We start from the raw sequence: 22,500 nt of genomic DNA, 5'->3' as shown, positions 1-22,500 counted from the left end.
ACTCCTTCGAGAATATCCGACACAACATGGTAACAAAGTTCGATATCCGATAGTTAATGAAAATTAATGCCCCGTATTGCATTATCGCTAATCAATGATGTCCAATTTTGTCGACATTCAGAATATCATCTCGTTGTTTAGTTTACTTTAACAGGACGATCTACTTCCCGTGCCCATTATTTCTCATTGACATTGATCGAGCGTGAAAGGTATTTTTATATTTAAGTAAATTTGTGTACTTTCACATGTACATACAGGTATATAATAATTTCTCTGCGACTCTGATAATTCGCCTCGCGTAAAATTCGTGAAATATGACGCGTTATTTTAACTGAACGCGATAGGATAGATATTATAACGGATGTTAAGAAGAAATATGTATTCTCTCTCCGGTTCCAGCCGTTATAGATGACTTGGATTCATCGACGATATATTCCTCGATACGTTATAGCTCACCGAATTCGTCGGACAGTTCGCGTGCGGATTTCATCCCTCATCGACAAGACGCGCGACTGCCGGCGGAAACTTCGCCGAGAGGGGCCGGCGCGCGCGTTAATTACTGTTAATTAATGATATCCTGGCGCGCCAGGTCCTGGCGGACGAGGGGCGCCGAGGGTCATTTATTACCAGCCTTAAACTTTTCGAGTATCCTTCGTCTCTCCCTGCCACCTGAGCACTGAAAATGAGACGAGGGGCAACTAGTTTTCGCGTAAATGAAAGCCGGCGCTGCGCCATGTAACGCGACCGTCCGCGCCGTTTCTCTCGTGCCTGACGAATATTACGCCATCGGAATGAGAATCGATCTTGCAGCCCTGATGCCTGGAAAATGGGTAATGTCGATCGCGAGAAAAGGAATTGTGTTGAACACTCTACCTGTCGCGCGGTGCAATCCTTGCTTTTCACTCTTTCATTTTACACGGAAAGAAATAATTTTTTTAAAGTATCTAAAAATTGAGCTAGATACAGATCTCCTCATAATTATTTTGCCGTTTGAAAATAAAATTATTTTCAGATCGGTGAGTAGATGAAGGTGAGTAGATGAAGGTGAGAATTTTTTAGATACTTTAGCAAAATCATTCTTTCCACACATGTAGTATTATTCAAATACTTAAAATTAGTGTGTTCAGTTATTACTTGTGCAGTAGATTTTCTTTATTTTACTATAAAAATATAATAAATAAATATTTTTTAATTTTTTTTAACGTGAATATAAATCGGCTCCTTACTTTACAAAAGCAAAATTAAAAGAAGGCCAAAAAGGAATAAATAATAGATGTAATATAAATAATAATGTTCATATATATTGTAGTGAAAAACGTTTTTGTTTGATTTTCTTGCTTTTTCTTATGATAAACTAGTTAGAAATTTTTTATAGAAAATTTAACAATTTAATGTTCCATTTTTTACTTATTTAAATTGAGAAATTGAAAATCCTTTTTTAATAAATATTAATATTATATTTGTCAAGAATCAAGAATATGTGAACAAAATAAATAAAAAATTATAAACACACATAAAACAAGATTATCATTTAAACGGACAAAAAGAAGATATTTTCGGGAGTAACAATTTTAAAAGTATGATTTACGCATCGCTTCGTCGGTGAGCAAACGAAGAGAAAGACGAGAGAAGATACAAAGAGACAAAGGGCTTCCGGCTTCGAGTGGTGAGAATGATAAAGGTGAAAGTTATAAGCTTCAACGAGCAGCATACTCGTGATAAAGACACTTCCGATCACCCTCGATAGCCCTACGTGTAAAAGGCTGCAAAGGGATCTCTCAGGGTTAACTGACCTGACTTAACGTTTTCTGTATGCTCTATTTGCGTTCGTATTTAGTTGTTAGGTAACACACCGAATTTGGGTGCAACATAATTTTGATGGAAAATTTTTTTTTATAATAACAGAATTTTTAATATAATTATATTAGTTAAAAACTAGATAAACAGCGTAGGTAATCGACGTTTACTCTTTTAATTGTTCATTTAATTAAAATTGCGTTTTAATAAGATTTAGCTTTGTAAATAATACGATTTAAATATTTTTATAGTTTATTTTCATTGTTTAAATAAAAAAAAAGGAATTAAAAGAATAATATCTGTTACATAAATGAGTAAATGATAATATAAACAATTTGCTACTTTGAGATATAACAAGCCAATTATTTAGGATAAATCAGAATAGTATCTGTTGAGCCACGTATATAATATCTCGTACAATATGACATCTGTTCAATTAGTTCTTTTATATAGATATAGCTCGCGGACACAGAAAATGATTCTGTTCATGCATTTACAATGCAAATACGAGAAATTTCGTATGTTATCAATAACATAGTAGTAATCGAGGAATAAACGCAAATGTCACGCGGCTTTGCGTTACGATCGTTTGTAATGAAATACTTTTAACATACAATATTCGCGAGGCATAATTATATTCATTTGCTACATTTGATTGTTATATCCAACTGCGCATCGCTGGAAGCAGTCAAAACTCCACCTCCGATATTAATCTTTTATTCTTGTATGTTATATCGCTTCTTTTTTTAAATTATATCTCTTGCATAAAAGAACTGTTTTACTAAAATTATATATATATATATATATATATATATATATATATATATATATCAATATAAAAATTCAGTTAGATACTGATCTGAAAATAATTGTATTAAACTATCAAAATAATCATGTAGGATGCTTGCGCTATAGTTATAATAATGTCTAAACTTTTTATAGTATTGCTTATTTTGCTGGAACATTATTTTAGTTAATAAAATTATTTTGTATCTAATTATTCTTTAAATATGAATTAGATAATCACTGATGTCAGTGATTATCTACTAATTCAAATTTAGAGAATATCTCAGTTATATATGTATTGATAATTAGTGAATTCACAGTGTAATTCAATTAAAAAATCAATGAAACGTGGAATCCTTAACTTAGCCTTGCTTTAGTATATAAATTCATGTATATTAAAACTTAGCGAATATCGGTATTTTAATTATAATGCTGAAGCTTTCTTTCTTTCTTTTTCAGTTGAATTTTACTGATTACTCAATGCCAAGAAATTGGGTAAAAAAAAAAATCAGTGATTATCCTGATTCAGATTTACAGAGTAAATTTTTAGCTACTTCAGCAAAATCGCTCTTTCCATGCAGTAACAGACAATATCTAATGAACATCGATTTAGGAAGAATCATCGATTTCTTTAACATGGGGACATAGATAATTGATGTTAAACTATCGGTTCTAATCATTCGATAAACCAATGTATACGTAGTGTCGGAGTTATCCTCATGGGACCAAAACAACCATTGAGTGCACCATCGATCAACAATTATCATCATTAGGCGCTGATGTTTAATGCAACTAAAGTCGCATTCCATGTGATAGCATGCTGGTCGGCTCTTTTCGTCCGCAATGAAACGGTAAGCCATCAAAAGCTCTGCATTACTTATGGCTGATTGATCGATAGAGTTCACTCTCTACGTGCCTTCGTCTTTCTCTAGCCCTCTCTCACTCGACGGAGCTTTAATTCGACCCCGAGTTTTCGATTACCGCCCTGGTCATTACGCGATCGCGACTGAATCGCAAATTCAATTCGATCGGTATTCGGCCGTCTCTATTTGCCGAGGGCCATCATTTAGCGCATGCATCATTCCGCCTGAGGAACAGACACATACATGTATACACAAACACATACATACACTCGTATATACATAAAAAAAACCTATATAGAAAATTTTCAAAAAGTTTTACGGTCTCTAGTTTTACATGAAAATACTTTTGATTTTTTTATAAATATATTATCTGGAAAAATTTTTTCTTTATGATATAAATTAGTCCTTTTCGTAATTACATAGTAATCATCGTAGTAATTCAAGGAAATGTGTACGTATACGTACGTATATGTGCGTTTATTGAAGAACTTTATCTGATATATACTTTGATTCTTTCTTATGAAATCGGTTTTTTTAATAAAATTTTTCATTAATTTTTAACAAATATAATAGATCAAAATTTCGTAAAAATGTATTTTATAAAAGATAAAGGAAATTTATGTAAAACAAGAGATTTTTATAGAATGCATTTAACTGAGATTTTTTCCTAGTAGCGAGAAAATTGATACGATATAAAATATATACCATATTCAATATTTATTAATTAAAAATTATCTGTAGAAAATTTTTAAATATTAGGTGTTGGAATTAATTCGTAGCGTTTTTTAATGAAAGAATGTTATTTATTTCACATGAGCATTAAAAAATATATTAATGAAAGTACTTCCCATCACTTGTAAAACGCTACGAATTAATTCCAACACTTAATAGTTTCTTCTGATATTGAGAAGTAAAATACAGTCAAGTTTTGTGATGTGAAATGTCACTTTAATCTAAAAGGACGTAACTTTCGATTCAACTCGTATTTTACGTCAGTCATGTACAGAACGAACATCATTATTTTTTAAACAATGCATGTCCAACTTGTCATAGGATAAATATTATTACAGAAATACAGAAAATATAATGTTCATATTGTGTCTCTGCGTTATGTATGGTATCCATAAAAGAAAGATATATATCTTAATTAATTTTTTCTAGATATTTCAATTCATTGCTGAGAGAGATTAATATGCATTATTAGAAAAAACAGACTTTTATCTAAAATAAAATTAGAAACTTGAAATTTTTTGCAAAGTATTATATTGCTAGACATTATAAATGGATGATGAAGCGAAGTTCGCATTACTGTTATTAATTTCTAATTAGATTCAATTTGACATGAAATTATCAGATCGATTGAAAATTACTACCGTTTCATACAATTTCTCTAAAAATACATAAAACCGATTTAATCTTCGTCCTTAGCATTTGCTTTGCACAAATTTGCCTACGAACAATGTTTTCTTTACCACTAATTAAATTACGGTTGACTCGCGTATTTCATAACATTTTTAGATATGGAAAAGAAAAATGCATATTGTATACGTACAAGTTTAAAAATAGACAACGAGAAAATTAATTAAAAAATATAAATAAATATTAAAATTTTTATTGAATGAAAGTTTATCTAACAAAATAGACAGAATATTGAGAGAAAAATGTTTGGTATTAGAGACTATAATTATACATAGATAAAATAAATATAGTTAGGAGCTCCATTTTTATTTATTTTATTACTATTGTAATGTTAATAATAACCATATCTTTATAGTTCTCTAAAACATGAAAAAATTGTACTATATTATGATAATTTCAAATATTAATATAGTAAAACATCAAGATATAAATAAATATTTATTCCGTAAATGTAATCATAATTATAATGATTATAACTATTTTCTTAAGTTCGCTTTATTATTTATGTGGTATAATAATAACTAAAAGATGTATTATGTAGAAAAAGTTAAAGATTTTCAAGCAGCGTGTTTGCTTATTATATAATATCATATTATTAATTATATTTGCATGATTAAAACAATTATAAATATATATATATAATTATCTCAAAAAATGATTATAAACTGTAGTTAAATTTTGATAATTGTAACCATTTTTCCTTTTAATTTAGAGTACAGCTTTATTCTATTTATTTTAATAGGATAGCTTATGATCTGTTATGATACAAATTTTCCATAATGAGAAAATGTGCAGGATATCCTGAAACCAATGTCAAGCCACGTGACAATTTCCAAACGATATTAGTATGTTATGACGTATCGACGTTTAAGCACGCGTCAGAGGTACTATTGTCGTTAGCTCGTGAATTTAATTATACCTCGCTCGACCGAGCGTTTATTGACGTGGGCACGATTCGCTAATAGATATAATTAATTGTGCAACAAAACATGTGTATCAAACTCCTACCCCTTTCACAGGATACACTTCGGTACATGCGCTTCGTGCGTTGCCCGTATATCCGTTATTATGTTTGTCTGTGTAAACATTCACGTACGTGATAATGAAAGTGCGCGCGGGACGCGTGCTCGTAGATAAAACGGTCTGATCGCTGCTTGGAAAAGCTTTCCCTTCGCAGAAAGTAGTTAATTAGTTCCTCGAGCAAGTGCGAATGAGTTGCAGTTACTGATAAATGTGTATACATTTGTTTCGCATCTAACAAAGCCGCTGCTTTGGGAAGGAATCTTTGCGATCTTACAGCTTTATTCAGCTTGTCATTCCTTTTAACCGATTTTATTTTAAAAAAATGTCAATATAGTCAAAATAAGAATCTGTTTCATAATTTGAAAGGACGAATTTTAATAACATACTTTTTTGTTTCCTCTTATGAATTACAAACAATTGTTTTGTTTTTCAAATATCAATGTGAGAAAATTATAATCTAATGTGTTTATAAAATAATATATACTTTGATTTCTTTATAAAAGCCATGAAAATTTGGCATAAAAATGCGAACACTTACATCAGCAATTACGAATAACTTTTATATTTATAGGTTTTTTTGATTATTTAAGCACCACAAATGGGATGCTTAAAATAAAATTCATTTGACTCTTTCTCACTTTTCCCTTTCCATTCTGCCTTTATTGTATCCTTTAACTGTCTCTTCGATTCTTATCCTACGGCCAAATCAGATTCGATTAGAGGACTGAAGGCCACTTCCAAAGAAAGGAGAAGCTTACCCCAGCGAGAAAATGCTTCGCTAATTCTATTAATTGTCATTTTCGACATTTTCCACTTTGAGCATCGGCTTTTATGGCTCTAATTTTCATCTACTTCATCATCTTCAATCCTCTTTAGTCCTGCTATGAAATGGCGAAAGGCTGTCATTACATAATGACATTGATAACATTATATTTATAATTTTTACTTAGTATTATTGTTTGCTATTTTATTTAAAATATTGATCCTTAAACGACCAACTTACTTAAGGAAATACAATATATAGCACAATTCAAAGGATTACCATAAATATATAAAAATTTTATAGATTGTTTTTATTACATTTGAGTATTTATGTAAAATTTGAGCACAATTCTTTTATTGATTTAAAAATTATATAATTTTTTTGTTTGTGTTAATCCATTCCACTCCATTCGAGGGCATTACGGTCCAAATCAAACTTAGGCCTCCTTTAGATGAAGTTCCGAAACAATGATTTTTTTCAGAATTAGAAGATTGTTAAGCTAATGTTCAACCTCCAATCTGGGAAATCAATACATGTACCTATTGATATATGGGATCTACAGTTTATAATGCCGGTTTCAAACGGTGATGGCAAATATACTTTGGATAGTTTTCCATCTTCTGAGAGATCAAATCAAATTTTTGTTCTGGATGGATTTGAACTCTTTAGCTCTTTTAAAAAATAGCCGTTCTACATTCTACGCCACGATTGCCACACACGTTTGCCTTGATTGTTATATAAAATCGCTTTTTGTAGTATTTATTTGCATGAAGAAATAGTGAATGAAATCAAATTTATTACATATAACTAATAAAACTTTAATAAATATTTGTGCAAAGGTTCATTTGGAGAGAAAGAGAGAAAGAGAGATTCATCTGTTTGTTTGAAAATTATTTATCTAAAACTGTAGCAAAATATGGTAATTGCACTGCATAAATCATTAAAAGTCAAACAATTTTTGCTTTTTGCGGTTAATTTTAGGACGTGTTTACGATAAAATTTTTTGATTGATATTGGCCGATATTGATTTTTTTTAGCTAATACTTTTAGCTAATATTTTATAGGCAAAACACTCTTAATTATAACATTCTCGACTTTACCTGATCTCAAACTTTTTTCGTTTCTCTAAAAAATGTATATCATAAAAACAAAAATATTAATTAATATTAATTAACATTTCAAGTCATATGGCAGCAATTTTTTTACTCTTTCTGTTTCTATTTTTTTCGTTCTCTTTTCCATTCCTTATTTTCTTTATTCATTTTTGCCAACTGACATGTTTTCTTTTCTTTTTAGTTCTTTAAACTTTTTTTTCTATTCCAATTCTTTTTACAACGAAACATATGACAAGGATAAATCGATCGACGCATAGCAATTCGTGTGATCGAATTTTATTTATCGACATTTCTCATGAACAAGCGCGTCATCTTCAATTCCGGTATAGACAGCACAAGCTCATGTGTTGTCGGGAATCATGAAATTCGGTCTCGCATATCAATGGAGGTTCTGCGACCTTCCTTTAGGATAGACCAATATTCAGCGCCGTGTCATTTCACGGCACGTCGAGCTCATCGTTCTCACGGAGCACATCGGTTCCGTCATCGAGATCGCAAGGGTTCAAAATGTTATTATGATTCTTTTCAAATTTCAAGATTTTACATATCAAGAGAAAATAAAATTCTTCGAGATATAAAATAAATTTTAAAAATTGATAGATATAAATTATGATTTGCAACGTTTGAATTAAATTAATATTTTAATAGATATCAATATTTTGATACTTTTGCAGAATATGATTCAATTTGCAATCTCCCAGATCAAATTCGAAGCAGATGGTAATGCGAAAAATCGCAGATCTAAAATATTTGTAAAAGTTACGTGAATAAAATATCAGATTTATAAAATTCAGATAATTTGAAAATATCTTAAAAAATCATACGATTTAAATATTTTAAAAGATCAGAATTTATATAATCATTTTTGTAATATTGTTATAAAATTCTAGCACTATACGAAAAAAGTTTAGAGCCTCAATTTTGCTCTCAACTTTGCTCTTTATCCCAAGTTTCGAAAATCTATAAATGCTGAATTTTACAGTTACTTTAATGAGATCGATTGCCGACAGTTTCTAAGTTGTCTAATACATTAGAGAAGATCTTAATGATATAAAATTAAAAATATAAAAATTCAATGACATAAAAGCTTTTATATAATATATTAGATAACTTAAAGACTGTTGGTAATCTCCTACATTATTAAAGTACATCATTTAAAGTAGAAAAATCAGAATTCGTATACTTTGATGCAAAGTTAAAAATTCAATTACATAAAATCTTTTATGTAATATAAGTATAAGACAATTCAAAAACTATTCGGCTATCTCTGAATTTATTTTACGCGTTTGATGGTTTTGTTGACACACATATAGAAACTGCGGATTATTCGAACGTTTCCCTCGAAAAAATCACGCATGCAGACATAGATATCGGGACAGCTGCTTATTTATACGTGTTGCGTGCAACACCTTCTGCGCCTCGTCAGATCACAGACATGGTATTTGTTTCGTATGTACATATGCCCGATCGCGCGAATGCTTGTGTGCAAAACGCCATCGCGTTTTATCGTTCGGATTCACGAGATCATACCACCGTGATACCGCGCCATCGCCGCTAATATCCGACGATACAGGCTGCTGCAAATTCAAAGCCGACTCGTATCCTTTCGCCAATACGGGCGAAATAACATCGCGAAATTCTTTTTCGTAGCTGCATTTTTTGCGCGTCCCAAAACGGCCGGACAAAAAAGCTTTTTTAAAGTTTAATGTAAAATTAAAAAATTGAACGTGCATTTATTTGTTTTTGATGAAAGATGATTTTGTGCGTGAATTAGGTAGAAAATATTAAAATATATTAAACAAAATACCTTTTAAGACTATAATGTGAATATACAACAGGTAGGAAATAAAGGTCCTAAGTGATCAAACTGGATCTTTAGTGCTTAAATAATTTGGTTTGAATTTAACCAACTAATCGCCAACTAATTGCGAAGATTTAACGACTGCTTATAGATCTTACCTTTCTAGTATAAAAACATTAACATCCACGTGCAGATCGCTACAACATTATTTCTCATCCGTCAGTTACATTCGCGATGCGTTTCACTTGGGCTGTATTGTTTGATGATTACGGATGAAGCTTTATATCCGATCAATCACGCTTGACGGGTACATTGGGCAGCTGACTCGAGTGGGTTAATGCGTCCATCGATTATAGATGCACGTTTCAATGATGAATCCGCGTCGGAATCGATTGCTGAGCAGTGCCGTGCTGCTGTTAACACACATTTAATCCGCGATGTGATATTTCACTATGACTTCCGGCTCTTTTTCAAATCGAAAGCTCGTCGCGTCCCCAATTTTTCACAAACACCGCCGATATATCGATCGCAATTACGAGGCGCCGCGCATTTTACACACGACGAGTGTCGAACAGTCCATTATCGCAACGATTAATTCCGTTGAAATATCGGGGCGAACAATTTTGATTGTTGCGATACAACGTTGTAGCAAGAAACAATACGGTTACATCTATGAGAAATATATTTTTATGCCAACGTATCTATCGAATAAATGTCTACAAAATTTACATGCAAAAGTTTCGGTAAGAAACTTTCGCGTTTAGACTAGCACGCGCTATTCTTACTTGGGGCACACGCAGCTTGGTAGACAATTTATTTTTATAACGATCGTACATATTAGAAGAATTTGAAGATACTTTCTTTCAAGCACAACCATTCTCCGATCATTATTACCTAGTGAAAAGCATTTCGCTCAATAGGAAACGCGAGCGCCAAAGTTTTTGCAACATGTCTGTCTACGTCGCCCGCCCCTCTGAATTTAATTTACCCCTAAACAGTCGACGGTGGCAAGTAGAAATGCCTCGGACGAACTTTCTTGCTCGACCCACTTAACGATTTTACGTCCGGCCTCTGATGGGCCGATGGAATCGGCCTCAAAACGAAACGTGGCGCGACTGATTTCTCTTTTTCAAATTGAACCCAATATATAAGCTTGTGTGAAATCGACACCAAAATTATTGCCGTCTTTCTTTTAATTATTATGAATTTTTCCTTAATTTATTATTGTCGACATGCAGGGACTACTACTGTCTTATACTTATATTATTAAACATATAGAATATCTACTTTCGTTTATTACTATTTTATCGAGAGGAGGAAGATTAAAGTAGGAAAAAGAATACTTTTATCTATTTTTTTCGATCGTTATCGAGTGTTCCATTTATCCTTTATCTCGCTAACCGCTCGTTGATACGCATGATAAAATGCTTTACTTAATTGTCGAAAGAAAGAGAGATTAATTGAACGCGAAAATTTATTTGTGAAATTATACGCGTGCAATAATGGCAACAATAAAACGATTTATTTTTTATTTTTTATGTGATTTTAAAAAGTGTCTCGACATAATGTTCTATTATTTATTTCCATAAGTATTTGATAATTTGCATTTTTATCGAATTATAAAGTTAATATATTATAACATTAATATATACAAGATGCTTATATTGTACTTTATACGATATAAATTAGAAACCCTGTTTTGTGAAATGTCAGAGTGATAAAAGAACAATTTTATAGAAATGAGAAAAGAAAGATCCTTCCTCCCTTCTCGATGACATGCAATCGTAATTATACTCCGCGGGCTACTATTACTTCAATCCGTGAGTCGCGCGAAAGAAAAAAAAAGCACGACTAAAAAAAGTTTAAGAAATTAGAGATTCTGAAATTCGATGATTTTGATATTCTAAAGTCAATACTTTTTTAGAACATAAAAATCTCGAGATCTGAAAGCTCTAGAATTTTTGAAAATTTTAAAACATATTCTATAAGAAAAGCAATTCTGGAATGAGAGAATCTAGAAATGCTAGAAATTCAATGAATCCAAGATTAGGAAGTACATAAAAATTCTGCAGATCCACGAATCCACACAACTCAAGATTTGAGAGTTTCAAATTCTAAGAATTTATCGGGGATCTGAAGATTGCAGACTCCAAGCGGTCTAGGAATGCTTTGGAAAGTCGAGGAACCATGAATCTAAGTTTACCGTGTTTTTCGGTCGAAATACGTGAAACATAAGAAACATAGGAAATTCGATACAGTGCACATTCGATGTTCAAGGTGCATAATTCTTACCAGGCTGTAGCGAGATTGCGTCCGTCTAGGATTGCGAGTCACGGGGCACTGAGCTTGCAAGACACATCCAGGCCAACAGACCGCGCTTGCAAACCTCGCGACTCGTAAGCTCGCTTATCGTCTCTCCCTTCCACCATCGCCCATCGCAACCCTTCACTTAACTCACGGTATTTTCCTTCCTAAATTTTCTTGAGTCATCGAAAGAAGATTTACTATAAGATTGCGATTATTATTACTTAGAAATTATAAATAATTGACTGACACGTTGTACGCGTCTCTATTTTTGGATGTTTATCTTTACATTTTTTATCAATCATATATAATGTAGGAATTTTTAGGACAGTTTTTTAAAATATTATAATATTAAATATTACAATATTTAGAACACCATATTTAGAACATCAAAGAGAACCTGAAATTTTTGAATTTTCTAATGTTTGAATCTAAAATACCGATACTTGAATTTCAAACTCTTTCCTAATTAATTTTACGGCGTTCAACTCATTGAATTCAACGAGCATGCATCCGAAAAACTCGAAAGCTTCGTGCTACAACTTGTCGCAAAGTTTGTCTTTTCGATACGCTCACAACACGATCAATGATTGCGGAATTGAATTTATGCCAACGCAGTTACAGCTTTTCCCGAACTAATCCTCGATTTCATCTAGCGTCGCGTTTAACGACTGCCAAAAATACGCGAAGTCGGACTATCCATTTATTCGCGTCACGAACTTCGATACACTGCGTCTCGGCGGATTTTTTTGCCGATTGGCAATTATCGCGAGCGATTTGTTCCCGCAAGTGCGGACTATTTCGATACACGGGACAACGATGTAAAAGCGATTAAAGCGGAATAAATAGTAAATCCGCATGCCGACGGCGATAGATCGGCGAAACGACTTTTGCGATCCATGCAGCGCAGAGTTTCGATGCAGTATCAATTTGTCATTGTTACACTTGTGGGGAGGATTCTTGCTAGTGTTGGAGCAATTCGCGATAGCGATTAGGCGCGAAACGACGTCGTAATCGCCGACACGAAAGGAATGAACTTGAAGTTATCGATGGTAATAGATAAAAAGTGCACCGATTGACGGGCCTTGACCGAAGCCATCAATGGTTTTGCTAGTATTGATGGTCGACATGCAGAATGATCGAAAATTTATGTATATACAATCTATAGTTATTACGGTAATTTTATTAGGTGTTGGAATTAATTCGTAGCGTTTTTTAATGAAAGAATGTTATTTATTTCACATGAGCATTAAAAAATACATTAATGAAAGTACTTCCCATCACTTGTAAAACGCTACGAATTAATTCCAACACCTAATAACATACTTCAATATTAAACATATATGAATATGTTATATTGTTATATCAAGATTGGGAAAATTACTTACACATAAATTACTTTTTAGGTTATCTTATATATGTTTGTTATAGAAATTGAGTACAAAAATTACTACAAAATTGGAGCAAATAATGATAAAATTTAATATAAAAAATAAAATATCCGAATTAACTTATTGTACTTAATTTCTGTAATAAAGAGTACTTTATAAGTAATTTGTAAAGTGAAGCTTTCCAATCCTGTGTCACACACATATATCACGCAATCAAATATTCCATTGTTACAGTTGTCGCGATTGTTGAATATAGCAACATATTTTAATACTGCTAGTTTTATGAGAGGTAATGTGAATAGAGATCTTTATATATTCTGTTAAAAAATATTATATATATATTGAGATATTTAAATTACATTTGATTTGATATATTTGACAACATATCGTAATAACAGTTAATAATAATTTTTACGCACTTTTTTAATGAATAACTATCATACTACGTATATATTTTAGTTTCGTGACTTTTCGATCATTCTGTATCCACATTTCGTGTACGTGTATTCGTGTGGTGTTTGCGAGCAAAGGGCCCCACGTGAGGGTGTTGATTTTCCCACAGTTATCAAGGCGGTCACGTTATCGGCATTCCGAAGGCTATCTGTTCGCCTTGCAGCGTGATTAAATTGATACACTATTCTGCAAATATATGCTAATAACGACAATATTGTATCTAGCATAAATGTTAATCACCGACAACAACATTATACTGTTGTTGTCGTTAATTATATCTCTTATCATATTATATATAGATAAAGTATTATATGTATATCGTTTCAGTCATTAACATATGAACATATAATTCTATATTCAATTAAAGAGAACAAGCTACACGAATCAATTTTATACATTTTTTTTTTCCAAATCATAATCACGGGATTGAAATTATGATGTGTGTTTTGAAAATTATTTCTGTCGAAAAATGTTTGTCGATGATATTGAAATATTTAATTAAATTTTTTTGTATAAAATATATTGTATATTGCATATACATATAAATAATATATATGCAATTGGTAATTTAAAATTTGACAAATCGAAAAATGAAGAAGTTCATAAAGAAATTGATTCTTGCAAAAAGATTAATATATTTGCAAGGAAAATCTGGCGCGCAGCGCCGGTGATAGGGAAAATAAAGGATACAAGCAGATTTTATCGAAACTGTGAGCTGTGGTAAGATGCGGCAAAATTCCAGTGGCGAAAGGAAAGGCACGTGCAACGCGATTCGCAAGTATCTTTCGGAATACTTAGTACAAAGTATCGGAGTACTTCGAGCATCTTAAGTGGCGATCGGAAAGTTTTCTATCGATAGCTCGCAATTTTCGTTCTTATCGCGTTAACCACAGTATCAGGATATCGAGGATTATTACAATTTTCTTCGTAATAATGAAGAAATATATTATCTATTGGTACTAATTTATTTTTAATGATTATTAAAATAATCAAAGATGTATTATTTTATTTTCTGATACGTTTGTTTAGAATAACAACAATTTGCGGGCATTAAATTGAATCGTTAAGCGATTATATTTTATTTCTTTTTTGTGCGAATAACAAGAGGTTAATTAAAATGGGAAATCTACTTTCAAAATCAGGATTTAAAAAACTTCGCGTGTTTATTTTCGGAGTAGTTTAAAAAGTTTTTGTCAGATAAAAAAAATATATTTACCTAACTGTCACTCGATAAATCCTCTCATGCTCACTCTCCTGTTCGATCTTTGAGAAAATTCCTTCACAGAGTCGTGGAATCAGTCCTGGGTCCTCCTGCAAAAATAAAAACGGATTAGGGTAACTCCGGCAAATACGCCGCGTTGGGATTTACACCCGCAGAAGTCAGAAAAAATAAAAGGAGTGGGGGTAATTTTCCCGCAATTATTCTGTTACATGTCTTTATATTATATTAGTATTGTGTTACGATTTCAGTTTCTTACTGTTAATATTAATGAAATTATTGTGAATTGAATCGATTTGTCACTATAATAAGTAACGCTATAAATTAAAGTCTACATAAATTTTACATTACTGTAGGACGTGTAAAAGACTTAGTGGTTATTTCGTGATACATACGTATAGTGGAATAGTAAACTATATTGTATAGCATAGTTATCCTATATATAATGATGAAATTATCGCAAATTTCAAAATGAAGAAAACATTTGAATTTAATATTCGTTATTTAATTATAATTTTTATCGTTATAGAAATATAATATTGTTATATAGATATATTATCTAAAGATAATACATAAGATGATACATAAAATATGATATGATAGAACAATAAATATTTTATTTAAGACAAGATTTATCCAGAATATTATAATATTTCTAGATTAGCTACAGTTTATCTCAATCGATCATTTCTCTGCATAGATATCAAACGGCCGAAACAAAACGAGAGAATTTGTTCTGTGGAAAGAATGAAGGTTCAGTCAATAAAATCTATTCAGACCGGAAACAACGCGTGGTACCTTAACGAGGGGGGTCTTGTCAATTTCGAAATTTGATGCATTATTAACCAGCGCTCGAAGCGTCCTTTCATAATTGAAATCCGACAAACGAGTATGCTGTACAGCCACAACACGTGCTGCGCTTTTAAAAGTCTGCTCACCCACCCTCGTTTTCCGCCACCCACCTTTTCACCCTCATACCATGCATCCCCTCTCACCCAGATGCATCTCCCAAACGCGCGCGAATACGCCTGCGGAAGTCGCCATACAATTTAATTAAACGCCATTCCGCAAAAACAGTTTCAATTTACTGTTTGAAATTTTCGAGAAATGGAACGTCGATTCGATCCGGCAACGAGTCTCTTTCTCTCTTGTCGGCCAATTAAAGCAATGCGATATAATAATTTCGCGAATGTGATTGCTACGGAGAAGAAGATATACAGAGTGGGAAAAGGAAAACGACGGATAATCAGATCGATACTGTTTGAACTTCAAATATGCATTCAGTTTATGCAGAATGCAAAAAATCTAGTTTTGCGAGGATGTTATACCAGAGCGTTTGAGTTGATGGAAACTAAATATTTTTTGGAAAATTTATCCCGCCGATTTTATTTTGTTTGCCAATACAATAGTAAGATAAGTGAGATTTTAAATTAATATAATAATTATTGTGTTAGTGCAGATGTGATAATGAGTTTTATTGCATTTGAAACGATTCGATATTTCAAGCTATTTTTTTACATTTGGCATGTTCTCAGGAAAAGATTACTACTGAAAGATAAAAACTTTATGAGAGGTCGAAGTTTAGAAATGTAAAGATAGAGAACAGTATTCTGAAATGAATAATTTTTAATTATTTAAAATTTTAATGATAGAACAATAACAGTAGTGTATAAAAGTATATTAATTATTAAGAAAAAGTGAAAATGTATTAAAGTAAATATTAAAGTAAGTACAAATTGTGTATAAATAATATAAATAAATTAGAACAATATTTTTATTCAAATATCAATCTCTTATATCGGTTATGAGAAATTTGAGAGAATAAAAAAAAATTTGTTTGTTATATAATCGTAACTAAAATATTCATGAAAATGTAAAATCTGTTAACCATGGTATGAAAAATTGAACCTACAGGAAGCTTTTAATTTAGTCAAGCAGTAAAACAGCTCAATTTCATTAAATATTATTTTAAATGTTTGTCAATTTTTATGTTTTAAAAACTTGATATTGACATTTCGATATGGTACTCTACGCACAATGCTCAATTCGCGCATGTTTAATAAAATCAGAATTGTGGAAAATATAGTAATTAACAGCTTGTTAATTAAACAGATATTTGCCAATAATATAATGAGCCAATAGCATTTTATCATCGATATTTTCAACGTATCAGTACAGCCTCATTAAAAACTTTATTTTGCAGATTTATGATTGTAAAATGCAGATAAAAGTATTTCGAATCGCTGAAGAAAAGAATATATTTCCAAAGGAATTGAATCAGTTATTATCTATTTGATCTTCATAAAAAGTTAAGAAGATAATAAAGTTTTTCGGTGAAATTAATTAATTCCTTGTTGGATCTGCGAGTCGAAACTTTTAGATCCATGTATGCACGAATATTTTCGTGGATATTGCGAAAACGTCAGCGGGTACAACGCTGATGACAACGGAACGCTGTCTGACTGAAATAAAAGCAAATAGATTGCGCCCGCTCTACCGCATTGTGCGCGGAAAATAAAAAAAAAATAACATTTCGCGATATATTAATAAAACGCGAGATAAATCAAAGTAATTCTCGACTCGCGCGTGCACAGTATGCGCTTTGCTTGTGAAAATAATACCGCCGGCGTATCGACGAAACGGGGCACAGGTCGACGATGTATGGAGGAGGTCTATTATGCCCCACAAAAATGAAAATAAAGTGCCAATCAGATTTATTACGAGATAAATCGAAACAATTTGCACATTGCACGTTGACCCGTAAATACATCATCACCGGTTTATTCAGACGGCAAAAGAGTTCTGCAATGCCACTGCACAAAAATAACATTGATAAAATAGACATAAAATGCAAAATGTGTTTTAGCGGGCAGTGAGGACATGCTTTGAATCGCAAATGCAATTTTTTCCTTATTTCTGTGAATAAAATTATTGAATAAAACTTGGAGATACTTTACATAGAAATCAATAACTTATTGATATAATTTATTTTGATGTAGCTAATTTTGTTAGTATAATATAATGACTTGAAACTTTTCTTATTTCTTTCTGATAAAATTACAAGTGTCTACTGTTAATAATTACATTTTCTGATCGATTATTTAATTAGACACGATGTGAAAACACAAAATATTATTAATATTATTAATAAAATTGATATTATTAATATTGATATTATTAATATTTTGTTAAGTATGCAATATAATATTTTATAATAGTTTATATAATATACATTTATAAATTATTGTTTAATGCACATATTTATGTTTCATATCATGTCTCATTACAAAGTCAAAATAAGTTATGTTCAAAACACTCAATTATTCATACGTCCTATTATGAGAGAATCTACGTCAAATAAATTTATGTATATATGTATATAATAAATTTATTTAAAGTTTCAAACTAATAAGAATGTTAAAAATTATATTAATATAGCATGTAAGCAGTTTATATTATATTTATGTAAATAAAAATGTCAAAATGAAATTTCCACGATAATTCATGTTCAAATAATGAGCTGAAAATTATAATTATAATATAATTTTATTATTATTATATTATTGTAATAAAATACGGCATAACTATACACCTTCGTGCCCATCATGGTGTAGGTTTTGCCTGATGCACTCTGTCCGTAAGCAATCAAGCAAGAATTGTATCCAGAGAACATGGCATCCAAGATGGACTGGCCGAGTGTCTCATAGATCGTCGCTTGAGTGGCGTAATTCTTCGCTTCAGGATCCGACGAATCGAAGCAGTAGTCGAAATCATATCTCCGAGTTCTTTCGCGACTGTCCCCAACCTTGCTCGACGATACCTTTAAATTCGTCAAGGAAATCTCATTCGATTCTGCACGGACTACCACTGCAGACCCAGTTAAATTTAATTCCCTGCACATAAAAAATATATATTAGTAATGCACTTAGAATTCAGAAATCTATATACATAAGTCTAAAAAATTACAACATGAAAAAGTCCAAAAATTCAGTAATCAGAAAGTATAAAAAAGGATTTAAGAATCTGAGAGTAAATATTTCAAAATTTAAGAATTTAAAATGCTTTCGAAAAGCTTGAAATTTTTATAGATTTCTGATCTTTATTTTCTTGTGGATGTAAATGAAAATGATCAAACGAAACATAATGTAGTAGCTTTAAAAATGTTATCAAAATTTATTTTATAAAGATTTCGTAAAATCGATCGATCTAACGATCAAACGAGAAATAACCGAGTGATATTGCCGAAAATACTTGCGAGGGCGAGTCAATAAACTCATCCATGCACTGCAAGCAGCTTTGCCAACATTTTCGAAGCCGGCATCGTTTTTCTGCCTTCCTCGTCTGCATGTATGTACATACTTCGCTCTCTCGTACCTATTCTTTTTTTTATTCATCCTTTTTTATCAAGCACATTTTTTCATGCTTCGTGGATCGGAATCGATTCATCGAAAAGCGGTGGCGGCAACGACAGCGACAGCAGCGGTGATGCATACGACCGTGCGTGGCGTTCACGGGGGTATGCATCCCCCTTGTTATTCTATAGAGGGCTTTGCCCGATTTTCTCGAAGCATTCCGCGCAACCAGCCGACTGTTTTATAAAAAAATTATCTGCTTTACGCAACAATATTTTGTTAATTTATAATTGTGACACATGTAACACTTTCGCAACAGGTACAATATAATATTGTTAGCTACATACCAACCTAATAAATTTGCACAGAAACTTATAAGCGATTTAATTATAAATACATTTGAGAATCCGAGTTTTGTTTTTGTAATGATGTAATGTCAATAATTCTGCAATAATAATGAAGAATATAATTATTTAATAAATAAATTAATTTAGGGCATTTTTAGGAATCCGCGCTATAGTCGGTGCGCTTAAATCACTGGACGAACCTCAATATATTTGAATGTATTTAACATTATTGAGTACAAGTAAAGTTTCAACTAAATTCTAGCCTTCTTCAACTTGACATCGTTGATAATAGAAACGTTTACGTGGAAAACTTTTGGTTATCTTCTAGTTATTATCCATGACCAATTAATACGTTGGATGGTCGCATGGAGATCGAGATCTCAGGAAGCACGTATGCAGAAATTCCAGACAAAATTATAAAAATCCACTATAACGAATAATATAGAAATATCGATGATATAAATTGCTAAACAACGATCTTATCGATTGCGAGTCATGTTAAACTGGAACAGGCCAGTCAGTTTTCCACGTGTGTAAACGTTTCTATTGTCAAGTTGAAGAAGGCTAGAATTTAGCCAAAACATATTTGTACTCAATAATGTTAAATACATTCAAGTATACTGAAGTTCGTCCAGTGATTTAAACGCGACATCATTACAGTGCGGATTCCTAAATGCCCTAAATTAATTAATTTATTATCGTTTAAGTTATTTTATTAGAAGGAATCTTATTACGGTGATTATAATATAATTATTATTCTTATTATAATTATTATAATTATTATGAAAATATTTTATTATTATTTAAAGAAAACACTGCACGACTTTGGAATGTAAAATTAATATTGAAAGGTTTAGGAAACAGTCAAGGAATTGAAGGATGTATCAAATATATAGTCTTTGCAAAAAATGATTAGAATTGAAAATTTATACTTTCTGTGAAAAATTTACATATATTATACATAAATATATACATATACGCGTGTAATATATACATCCTAGATGAAAAAAATAAACATTGAGAAACCATAAAGATCTAAAGATGGATCTTTGCTAGAAAAGATACATTCATAGATTCAAAGAATGTCTTCTGTTCCGAAGACATGCAACAAGTCTCGGGGACATCAAGGTTTACATCGTGAGGTTCATAGGCGGTCGCGTTTTCGGGTCAGTCAGTGTCGTGTGACACTGCATTTTGCATGTCAGGATAGGACCGCGTTATGTACGCGATATCCTCGGTGCATGTAATATATACGCGAAGGTGAACATTGCGGTGCTTTAACTCTGTAATAGGATTTCGTGATCCTGTTAGACACGTTCTTGTCCTAATATTGGACGCTCCGTTTCGATTTCAAGCTACGTCTCGCATTGTGTAGTTACAAAATTCTTACTAATATGTTATAGAGACAAGAAACAATTCATCTGTGTATCTTTAAAAAAAAACTAAATTTTAAAAAGACATATTTTGAAATGAAAGGAGATGTATCAGGATTGCCACAAATCTGGAAAACCGAGAAGTCAAGGGAAAATGTAAAAAAGTCTAGAATTTCGCTCACAATTCCCTGAAACTGCTTCTATTCCAAGTAATTGTTATAATTTTTTAAATATTATATCTGACGTTTATATTCAAATACGTTTACATTCACACAAACTTTAAACGATTTTAATAAAATAATTAAAATTTATATTTTATTATATTAAAATTAATATTTTCATTTGATTCCTCTTTTTCATCATAACTACATTCCTTTTTTCAAAAACTAATTTATTTTTTGCTGGCTTGAATTTGCACCCAAAATTGTATATACTACTAAGCTTTTTTCTATTGTTTTTAATAATATAGACTAGCTTTCCTACAAACCTTGAGTCGAAATGTAAAAATTTATTAGGTGTTGGAATTAATTCGTAGCGTTTTACAAGTGATGGGAAGTACTTTCATTAATGTATTTTTTAATGCTCATGTGAAATAAATAACATTCTTTCATTAAAAACGCTACGAATTAATTCCAACACCTAATACATATTTTATATTACTCGTGGAAAGTTTTCCATTTTTATCTGGGAAACTTGGAAAATTCAGGGAATTTCAAAATTCATTTTCTGTGGCAACCCTGTTATGCAACACACGAATGATACTGAGCATTATGAATATTGTTGATTGTGATTATCTGTTTTTTTTTTTACATTTTTTATCATGCGCACTGTCATTTTTTTATTGATATTAATGCATTTAATATCAATGTTATCTTTAATATAACGTTAAAAATTGAAATAAAAATGGATTTTTTATAATGAAATATTTGGTGAAAATATCAGGAGTTTCTATATTAAATAATATAAAAACGAAATATAAAGAAGACATTATAAATTCATAAAATTAATGACAAAATAAGGCTCAATCCAGAAGATTTTAAAATACGCAAAATAGATTTTTATGGGATTTATGGTACTGTAAGGGCGATTATTGAATCATCTCAGCTCTGTTTATTGTCTTCGCACTTTAATCACTTTAGAGTAGCTTGCTAGAAACAGATTGCTTTCAACGAGGTCGTTGGCAAACTAAATGAACATAAAAAGCCCTCAAAAAATTATTTTTGCTAAGCCTCAATTATAATTTTCTTTTCAAGTGATTTTTCTTTTCTTCTCCATAATTAATAAATTTGTAAATAGAAACAAAAACAATTTGAATTCATAAATTTTTAAATTCTAAATTTCTTAAACATTTTAATCTTTATTCCTAGACTCCTAGATTTTGCATTTAGAATTTTCTGTTTTATACTTTTGGATTCGTGGATTTAAGCTTTTAAAATTTAAATTTTCAAAAAAAATAAAAATACATTTACCTTCCTCATTAAAAATAAAAATGAG

The 22,500-nt window shown here is 31.3% G+C and overlaps 1 protein-coding gene across 1 annotated transcript in view; it reads right to left on the bottom strand.

The window, feature by feature from the left end:
• The window catches only part of LOC105144812 (uncharacterized), a 43,793-nt gene that overhangs the window by 17,804 nt on the left and 3,489 nt on the right, over positions 1-22,500 (bottom strand). Inside the window, exons 2-3 of the mRNA XM_011053984.2 lie at positions 18,527-18,827; positions 14,932-15,026 (exon numbers count right to left, since the gene is read on the bottom strand). Of these exons, the coding sequence (XP_011052286.2) occupies positions 14,932-15,026; positions 18,527-18,827 (396 nt within the window). The remainder of the gene's footprint in view (positions 1-14,931; positions 15,027-18,526; positions 18,828-22,500) is intronic.

This window comes from Acromyrmex echinatior, chromosome 18 (assembly GCF_024713525.1).
Source record: "Acromyrmex echinatior isolate Ae372 chromosome 18, ASM2471352v2, whole genome shotgun sequence".
In the NCBI taxonomy this organism is placed as follows: Eukaryota; Metazoa; Arthropoda; class Insecta; order Hymenoptera; family Formicidae; genus Acromyrmex; species Acromyrmex echinatior.
This window is presented reverse-complemented; position numbering and strand designations above follow the sequence as displayed.